The sequence below is a fragment of the Cannabis sativa genome, chromosome 6 (assembly GCF_029168945.1).
Source record: "Cannabis sativa cultivar Pink pepper isolate KNU-18-1 chromosome 6, ASM2916894v1, whole genome shotgun sequence".
Classification (NCBI taxonomy): Eukaryota; Viridiplantae; Streptophyta; class Magnoliopsida; order Rosales; family Cannabaceae; genus Cannabis; species Cannabis sativa.
This window is the reverse complement of record NC_083606.1, coordinates 55670563-55681026: the sequence shown is the minus strand read 5'-3', so window position 1 is coordinate 55681026 and position 10464 is coordinate 55670563. Positions and strand designations below refer to the sequence as shown.

At 35.7% G+C, this 10464-nt stretch overlaps 1 protein-coding gene across 1 annotated transcript; it reads left to right on the top strand.

The window, feature by feature from the left end:
* The first annotated feature begins 7292 nt into the window (after positions 1-7292).
* On the top strand, positions 7293-9809 carry LOC133039303 (uncharacterized). The gene has a single exon (XM_061118164.1). It carries the CDS (start codon positions 7293-7295, stop codon positions 9807-9809), a length of 2517 nt encoding a protein of 838 aa, XP_060974147.1.
* The last annotated feature ends 655 nt before the right edge of the window (positions 9810-10464 follow it).

The following is a 10464-nucleotide window of genomic DNA, read 5'->3' as shown; positions in this document are numbered from 1 at the left end:
GTTTCTCCAAGGTACACACAGTATCCAGCAATGCTCCTTCTATCATCTGGACAACAAGCCCAGTCTGCATCAGAGTAACCTGTGATGGATAGCCTATCGGAATGTTTAATGTGAAGACCATGATAGGCTGTGCCTTTTAAGTATCGAAGTACTCTCTTGGCTGCACTCCAGTGGACTGTAGTGGGAGATTGAAGGAACTGACTCAGTTTGTTTACAGCGAAGGACAGGTCTGGTCGTGTGTGTGTCAGATATTGCAACCCCCCTATGATGCTTCTGTATTCTGATGGATTTGCAAGTGGTTCTCCATCAGCTTTAGACAACGGTTTACCCACTGTCATAGGTGTATTGCATGGCTTGAGATGCATCATCCCAGTTCTTGTGAGAAGTTCTTTGACATATTTCCCTTGATTCAAGTACAGACCTGTATCATCTCTATGCACTTCAATTCCAAGAAAGAAGTGAATCGGTCCTAGGTCTTTGAGAGCAAAGAGATTATTCAGTTTGTCAATGAAACTTTTGAGTGTAGCAGCTTTGTTTCCTGTTATAATAATGTCATCGACATAAATTAGAACCATGATAATTGTACCGGGACTTTTGTAGAAAAATAGAGATGAATCAGCCCTCGAGTTACTGAATTTCCAGTCCAGCAGTGTTGTTTTCAGTCTTTCATACCAGGCCCTTGGGGCTTGCTTCAGCCCATAGAGAGACTTGGTTAATTTACATACAGCATTCGGTTGAGTTTGGTCTTCAAAACCTTGGGGTTGTGACATATAAACATCTTCTTGTAGAGTACCATTTAAGAACGCATTGTTGATGTCCAGCTGTCTAATGTCCCAATTCTTTGATACAGCAATAGCCAAGATTATTCTCAGTGTAGAGGCTTTGATGACTGGGCTGTAAGTTTCTCCAAAATCGATACCGGGTCGTTGATTGAAGCCCTTTGCGACAAGTCGTGCCTTGAGTCTTTGCAAACTACCATCAGCATTCCTTTTCTCCCTGAAAATCCACTTGTTACCGATAATATTCATGCCTGGAAGTCTTGGAACAAGGTACCAGGTTTTGTTTTTCCTCAATGCTGTCATTTCTTCACCCATAGCAGAGTTCCAGCCAGGGTGATTTAAGGCTTCTTCAACAGTGGCAGGTTCATCATGTTTCCAGGACCATTGTGCTTGACCGAGGTAGGCTTTGGGCTTGAAAATCCCAGCTTTGGATCGAGTAACCATAGTGTGAGATGGTTGCACAGTTGCTGGTTTATGTTGAGCAGTATGGTCTGGTTCAGCCGTATGTGATTCTGTGGTGTTATTTTTGCTCGAAATGGTGCCTGTACTTGTTGCTGTATCATGTAAGTGGGTTTCATGAGATATGTAAGATGGTGAAAGATGATCAGAGTTTGTTACCTGGGCCATGTTTTGATCATTAGGATCAATTGAAGTACCTGCAACATCTGAAGGTGCTTCTCCAGGGACTTGCGATGTGGTAATGGACTTGGAATTTTTGAGTGTGTGTTGAAGGGACTGAAACAGAGTAGACCATGAAGGAACACTAACACATACAGATTGCTCAGATTGGTAATTGTTTAGGAAACCCGATTTGAAAGGAAATTCATCTTCATTGAAGATGACGTTTCGAGATATGTACATTCTTCCCGTAGAACTAAGACACTTATAACCTTTATGAGCATCACTATATCCAAGATTCACACATTTTACGGAGTGAAATTGGAATTTATGAGTTTGGTAAGGTCTTATGCAAGGGTAGCATGCTACTCCAAAGGTTTTAAGGAAGTTATAATCTGGTTTCTTATGATAAACAATCTGAAATGGTGACTGGTTTCTCAAAATTGGTGTAGGCAGTCTATTAATTAAGTAGACAGCCGTTTGAAATGAGTCCCACCAATATTTGAGTGGCATGTGAGCTTGGGCAAGAAGAGTCAAGCCCATCTCAACGATATGGCGATGTTTTCTTTCGGCTCTACCGTTTTGTGCAGAAGTGTGTGGACATGAATGTTGAAAATCAATACCATGCTCAATAACACATTTTGAGAATGCTTGAAATTCCCCTCCCCAATCTGTCTTAAGTGCTTTAACTTTCCTATCAAATTGGTTTTCAACCAATGTTTTGAATTGGACAAAGGCTGCAAGAGCTTCATCTTTGGTTTTGAGAGGGTAAATCCAAGTATATCTACTATAATCATCTACAAAATGAATGTAGAATTTATAGTTGCTGCTGGAAGTGATTGGTGCAGGACACCATACATCAGTATGGATTAAGTCTAAAATGTGTTTAGCACGATTAGGATTAGAGTTAAATGGAAGAGCATGAGATTTTCCAAATTGACATGCTTCACAGAAGCTATTCTTTTCATTCATGGCTGTTTTTACATTAACAAGACTCAACACATGACTCAAGACTCGATTGGACGGATGACCTAAACGCTTATGCCATCTATCCTTTAGGGAAACTAAATTTGAAGTAACAACTTGATTTTTCTTAGACACAGACACTACACCAGTATATGGTGTAACAGACTTAGACTCAACCACATGACTCAAATGAGGAGAAAGACCTTCTTGCTGGTTTGGGAGTTGATACAATCCATCCTTAAGAGTCCCTTGGAGGAGCACCATCTTTGTTGCTTGATCCTTCACAAAACAATTTTTAGCAAAAAATTCAACAAACACATCATTGTCATGGGTAAGTTTAGAAATGCTGAGTAAGTTCTTGGTTATTTTTGGCACATGCAAAACATTATTTAGAACTAAGGAACTGTTATTGATAGAGGGTAAAAGGCTTTTACCAACATGAGCAATTTCAAGTTTATTGCCATTACCAACAGTCAATGTCTCCTCACCATTGTATTCGGTCTTGTGAGTCATGTTGTTTGGATCTGCTGTTATGTGGTTGCTGGCCCCAGAATCCACATACCAAGCTGTGTCTTCCACCATCTCAGGAGTAGCTATGAAAGCCGAGGCTCCATTGTTCCCATTGTTGTTATTCTGAGGTCCTTTGCTGCTGTTATTAGATCCATTCGGGTCCGTACCCATGTATGTTTCATCGTATCGATTGTAGCAATAGGTTGCACTGTGCCCATATCTTCCACAAACCTGGCAAGTTGGTTTAGAATTACTCTGATTTCTTCCTCCTCTGCCTCGAAATCGACCAGGTCCTCTGCCTCCTCTAGCTTGGTTAGATCCTCCACGATTTCCATGACCATAATTAGCATTATTTTGAGGTCTGTTTCCTGAAAAACCAGATGGTGCAGTAGCGACAATATTGGCAGATGGAGAGCCAGAAACAGGAACTTTTGATGACCCAGACAAGGTGGTTAACCTGTCTAGCTTACTGTCGAAAGTTAGGAGAATATCCTGGAGTTCTTGCCAAGTGGTGGAGATCCTCGCTTCAACCTGAAGCACTATAGGGAGGTATTCGATATCAAGTCCCGAGAGAACATTAGAGACGAGTTGTTTCTCTGGGTAAAGGTCACCTGCAAGTGTCAAGACATCGGCCCACTGTCGTTTTTGTCGTAGATACTCAGCCATGGATAGAGTTCCTTTCCTGAATGTTTGTATCTTAGTGCGATAGTCATCCATCTTCACACGGGAATGAGCTCCAAACAGAGTTTCCAACGCTTGCCATAAACTAGCAGCTGAATCGCATCCCATAACCTCAGTGGCGATGCTTTCAGTCATCAAACCATATAACCAGCCAAGAAGGAGCTGATCATTCACTATCCAGGCTTCAAATTCTGGATTTACAGTCACTGCATCTTCAGCTGAAGTTGCATCTGAGGGCAGATACTCGATTGGCTTCACCCTGGTACCTTTGAGATACCCATCCAATCGATGGCCACGAACTATCGCTGACACCATCGTCTTCCATAGCGTATAGTTGTTCCTGTCCAATTTCAAAGCAAAAGGCTGAGTTAGAGTACTACCTACATGAGGTCCGACTATACTCGATGGGGCTGAGATCTGGGCTACTCCACTGGTCACACTTCTTGCTGTAGAACCTTGTTCACCATGAACTGGAGTTTGCTCTGCCATAGTTCACTGAACGGCACACCACCGGTGTAGAGAAGCTCTGATACCAAGTTTGAAATCAGAGAAAACAGAGCAGGGAAATAGAGGTATAACAGAGGAGAAACAAAAGGGATAAATCTCAGCACAATAAATCATTGGCTGCTGCTTTGTATTTATAGACAAAAGATTCTGTGCCGTACAAATAATGACCTAGACCTTTTTACAATGAATAACAAATTAATCATTACACAATCAATAAAATCCTAACAATAATCTGTTATATTGGGACCACACAAACACTGTATTGACAGCACACCACTTATAGCAAATGAACAATAAGTTTCATTTCTTCACAAAAAGCTTCTGCAAATACTATTGATTTAACTCAGAATATATTTGGGCAGAATCATAAGATTTGCCCAATAAGTAAGAACAGCCAACAGTACTGAATTAATCAAAACACAACAACCAACATAGGAAACATTCCTAGAGCTCCAAATACGAATTCTAGTCACCATTTTCTCTATAATGCAATCACAATCAGCTTTAGAAATTCTTTTTGAACAGATGGGAATACCCACATATCTAAAAGGAAGAGAGCGTTTTGAATATCGTGAGGAATCAAGAGCAAATTGAGCATCTTTTTTTGAAATTCCAGAACTATAGACAACAGTTTTATTATTATTAGCATGCAAACCTGAAGTTTCTGAGAAGCTTTTGAAAATTCGAAGCATAATAATGATGGATTGGACATCACCTCTTCAGAATAAAAGAAGGTCATCCGCAAAGCATAAGTGATTTAGCTTCGAAGAACTGCAGCGCGGATGATGCTTGAAATCCTTCGTCAAAGAGATTTTGGCCATTAATCTAGAGAAGTATTCCATACCTAGCACAAAAAGAAAGTGCCATGTTTTTTGTATGCATTACTATAAAATTGGACTTTAGTTGCAGTTTTTAAGACTTTTCAGTGTGGGTTTTGGTAAAATTCGCTACCGTTGTTGTTCCAGGCGACACTATAGGGGTTACAAACAACCGACACTGTAGGGATTCTATTGAGTAGGTTATTATGAAAAAACTGCCTCCATAAGGTCCCTATGGCACTACAAGAATTTTGATAATTAGGGGCGGACCTATTACCGGCGGGGAAGGTCCGCCCCTAATAATAAGGTTATTACCGGCGGATTTAGGGGGTCCGCCGGTATTAGTATTTATTTTTTTAAAAATATTAAAAATATAATTGAAAAATAGTAATACCGGCGGGGTACCAGTATTAGCGGCGGACAACCCCCGCCGGTATTTACGATGCACAATTAATGCGGGAATAGACCCGCTCTTTATTTCAAATTACAATTAGCGGCGGATCAATACCGGCGGGGATCCGCCGCTAATTGTAATAAAGTAATAATTTTTCCATTAATACCGGCGGGGCCCAGTATTAGCGGCGGACCCCCGCCGGTATTGTTCGCCTATATAAACACACGAACACCCGGTTCCCCCATTTCTTCCCTTTCAATTTTTTCCCCAATTTCATTTTTCTCTCATTTTCTCTCTGAAAACCGAAGCAAACACCCTCCAACCGGCCTCCTCTAATTTTTTTCTCTTTGTTTCTGCCTCCGGCTTCGTCTCGGCCAGTGTCGTCTCCGTGTCCGCCTTCGCCTCCGTCTCCGTTTGAAGTGGTTTAGGTATTTATATTTACCAATATATGTTTTACAGTTTATTTTTTTTAGTTTTGTTTTTTAATGTAAATTTTTATGTTATAATTTCAGAAATTGTAGAAGAGGTTTCAAATTTTTTGCTTGGAGAAGAGATCCGAAAGTTTCATTTGTGTAAAGTATGTCTTTTATTTCTGTAAAATTTGTAGTTAGTATTATAAATCTGAAATGTATTGTATATGTAAATATTTTAATTAATATGTGTAAAATATTGTTAGTATATAAATTAAAAATGTATTAATTTGTTAAATCTGTAATTTTTTTTGAAAAAAGAAAAAAAAAATCTGTAATGTGTTGTATATATATATAAATATATACAGTATATAGTATATAGTGTATTTTATATATTATATATTATACAGTAGATAAATAGTATATAGTATATATATCTTTATACATTTTTATATATAGTATATATAATATTTGTCTTAGTAAATATGTGTAATATATAGGTTATTGTTTGAGTTCAATAGTTTATGTGTAATATATAGATTATTGTTTGAGTTTAATTGTTTATGTATTTTGATTTTAGTTATAATTATTTGTTTGGTTATAATAATTTCAGTTTTGTATTTAGTAAAATGTTACTAATTAAAAAATTGATAAATTGAGTTTAAATGTTTTAATTATAAATAAAAAACTTATATGAATATTTGTGTATATAGTATATTTGTGTAATTATTCTTAATTAACAAGTAAAATTTTATAGGTTTTTAATAAATTTATATAATTTTAGATTTAATACAATTTATGAAAATAATAATTATTGAAAATATAAAATTTTGCCTTTGAATATTTTAATAATTTAGTATTATTTTGTAATTATTTTTAAATATGTGATTATTTATAAAAAAGAAATTAATTTTTTAAAGAAAGTTATGTAAATAATAAATTAATATTATTTATAAAAATATTTATTAAAAATATTAACAAACATTAGAATAATTAGAAAAAACTTTTTTATTAAAAAAAAATATTTTTTTAACAAACTTAAATTTAATTATTTATATTAAGTTAATTATATTTTTTTAATTTTTTAAATAATATGATAATTAAATTTATTTGTAAATATATTTATGTAATTATTAAATTGATATATTTATTTATAAGTAAATTAAATATTTATATAAGTAATTATTTAAAAAAAATTAGAGAAATAAAATGAGTTTATTTAATAGTATTGAATATTAATTTTAATAAATAAAATATAATTAAAAAATGCGTAAATGAATATCATGAATTAATAATAAATAAAAAATAAATTGATAACTAATATTTCATAAAACTTTAACCAAATAAAGTCTTTAACCAAATAAAACTTTAAACAATGTTGGTGTACACTTTGTTTCAATATACTATAAATAAACTTTAACCAAATAAATTACAATGTTTATTAATTTTCCTTTGCTAATAAAAACAAATTACAAATAAAATTTCTTAAAATAGCATAAGCTTTTAATTAATTTGTCACGTCGAATTCATAAAATTTCATAAAATAGCATAAGATTTCAATTAGTTTATTAACATTGCTTAAACTCATAAAACTTTAAAATTCTTTTAGATGACGATTGATAAGTCTTGGATTTCTTGGAGAAAACGCGGTAAAGAATATTGGGATTGTCTACAAGTATTTTTGGCGATGGCTTCAAATTATAAGAATTCTGATGGGAAAATTAGATGTCCTTGTGTTAAGTGCTTAAATACTCGATTTGAGCCTTTAAACATTGTGGAAGCGCATGTATTTGATTGGGGTTTTGATAATGGTTATCAAAAGTGGATTTACCACGGGGAGTCAGAAACAGAAGTTGTTGCACGGACGGAAGTTGTTGAGCATATTTTAGATGATGAAGATGACGAGATGATTCCCATTGTTGAAGATTTCATTCGACCAACAACTGAAGATGTTCAACGCAATTCTGATTCTTTTCAATATTACGACGAGTTATTTGAAGAGATTGAAGCTGAATTGTATCCTGGATGCCATTGGATTTCTTCACTTAACTTTCTAGCAAAGTTATTGCATTTGAAAGTTCGTGGAAAAATTCCTATCGGCGTATTTGATGAATTATTAAAATTATTGAATCTTGCTTTTCCGAAAGGAAATAAAATTCCATCGACATACTATGAGGCTAAAAAGAGACTAAAAAAATTAGGTTTAGGCTATGAGTCTATTCATGTGTGCGAGCATGATTGTTGCTTATTTTATAAAGAGCATGCCACTAAAGATGCTTGTCCAATTTGTGGAACTAGTCGATGGATTACTTCAACAAAAGCTAATGGAAAAAGGGTGCCACGTAAGGTGTTGCGCTATTTTCCATTGACACCTCGGTTGAAAAGATTATATGGTTCAAGACATACTGCAAAACACATGGTATGGCATCATACTGGAAAATCGAAGGATGAACGAGTGATGCGTCACCCGGTTGATGGGATTGCTTGGAAGGACTTTGATGCTAAACATCCTGATTTTGCCAGTGAACCTAGAAATATTCGCTTAGGTTTAGCTGCTGATGGCTTTAATCCATTTGGCAACATGAGCCTAGCATATAGTATGTGGCCTGTCGTGTTAGCAAACTATAATCTTCCACCTTGGATGTGCATGAAAGACAATAATTTCATGTTGGCCCTACTAATTCGTGGACCAAAATCACCAGGAAAAGACATGGATGTTTTTCTAAGACCATTGGTGGATGAGCTGAAAGAGTTGTGGGTTGATGGAGTTGATACGAGAGATTGTAGGACAAACACCGTGTTCAAGTTGCGTGCAGCCCTTTTATGGACTATTAATGATTTTCCTGCTCGAAGTAGTTTGTCTGGATGGAGTGGTCAAGGATACAAGGCTTGTCCAACGTGTAACGAAGACACTTCTTCGATACGAGTGATTGGTAAGACATCATATGTAGGTCACAGAAGATTCTTGCCCAGTAACCATCGATTTAGAAGGGACACCAACTTTGATGGAGAAATTGAAAGAAGACATCCACCAAGACGTTTTACTTGTGAGGAAATTCTCGAACAAGTAAACAAACTTGTGCCACAAGTTCCTGGAAAACATGACCAATTTGGTGGTGTAAAACGCAGACGAGTTGCAGAAGATCAAAATTGGAGGAAAAAAAGTATCTTTTATGAGCTTGAGTATTGGTGGTCAAATACTTTGAAACACAATATTGATGTGATGCATGTTGAGAAGAATGTGTGTGACAGTCTGTTGGGCACAATCTTGGACAACGAGAAATCAAAGGACACAACTAACGCAAGACATGATTTGAAGAAATTAGGAATAAGGGAATGGATGTGGATTTATGAAGATGATAATGGCAAGTTAATGAAGCCACACGCCCCTTACGTCCTCAAAGCTGATGAAAAATTGAAATTTTGTCAATTTATCAAGGATGTGAAGTTTCCCGATGGATTTTGCTCAAATTTGAAGAAGAAAGTGAACAATGATTTATCAAATGTTCTTGGATTGAAGTCTCACGATTGTCATGTAATTATACAAAGATTATTGGCAATTGGTGTTCGTAAGTTTCTCCCTAAAGATGTATCGACAACTATTGCTGAATTATGCAACTTTTTCAGGCAAGTATGTTCAAGAACTATAAACTTTAAAGATATGGAGGAAGCACAAAAAGACCTTATTTTGATATTGTGTAAGTTGGAGTTGATTTTTCCTCCAGCTTTTTTTGATATCATGATTCATTTGGTCTTACATTTGCCTGAAGAAGCAATTTTGGGTGGACCTGTGTTTATGAGATGGATGTACCCTTTTGAGAGGTACATGAAAAAATTGAAGAATTATGTTGGAAATAAAGCTCGTCCTGAAGGGTCAATAGCTGAAAGCTATGTTGCAGATGAGGCATTGACATTCTGCTCTATGTATTTTAAGGGGGTAGAAACCAAATTTAACCGACTTGATCGCAACGAAGATGAAGTGATTCCTAGAATTCTTACCGTCTTCCAATCACAATGTCGTCCCTTAACAAGATCAAATATCATGCCTCTAGACAGAAAGACTCGTGAAAAGGCTGAGTGGTTCATCTTTGACAATTCACCTGAAATCAGACCATATTTAGAGTAAGTTTTTTCCTTTATCAATCTATATTTGGTCTTATTCTACATAGTGTTATTTAACATTTAACATAGTGATGTTATATGACTTACAGTGAACACTTAGAAGAGATAAAACTTCAGTACCCAGATGGAGATCATAACATTTTACACAAAAAATTTTTCTAACGATGGTTTCATAAGAAGGTGATATGAGTGATTCAATTATGATTTGAAAATTATCATGATTAATTATGAGTCATTCTAAGATAATTTTGTTCATTTAGATATATGATTTACACAAGCTTGGATCATTGGAGAATGGTGAAGAGTTGCTAGCTTTAGCATGTGGGTCAGATCACTTAGTAACATATTATGAAGGGGTTTTAGTGAATGGTGTTCGTTACATGGTAGCTGAACGTGATAAGAAGCGTACTACTCAGAATAGCGGTGTCTCCGTGGCGGGAACAGAAGGATTCAATTATTATGGAACCTTAGAAGATGTGATGATGTTCACTTTTTGTGGTGTGTATTCAGTGACATTATTTCGGTGTAAATGGTTCAATACCAATCCACAGAGGAAGAAAACAATCATTGAGAATAACATCATTAGTATCAATGTTAGTGGTGAATGGTACAAAGATGATCCATTTATACTTGCTACCCAAGATAAGCAAGTATTTTAC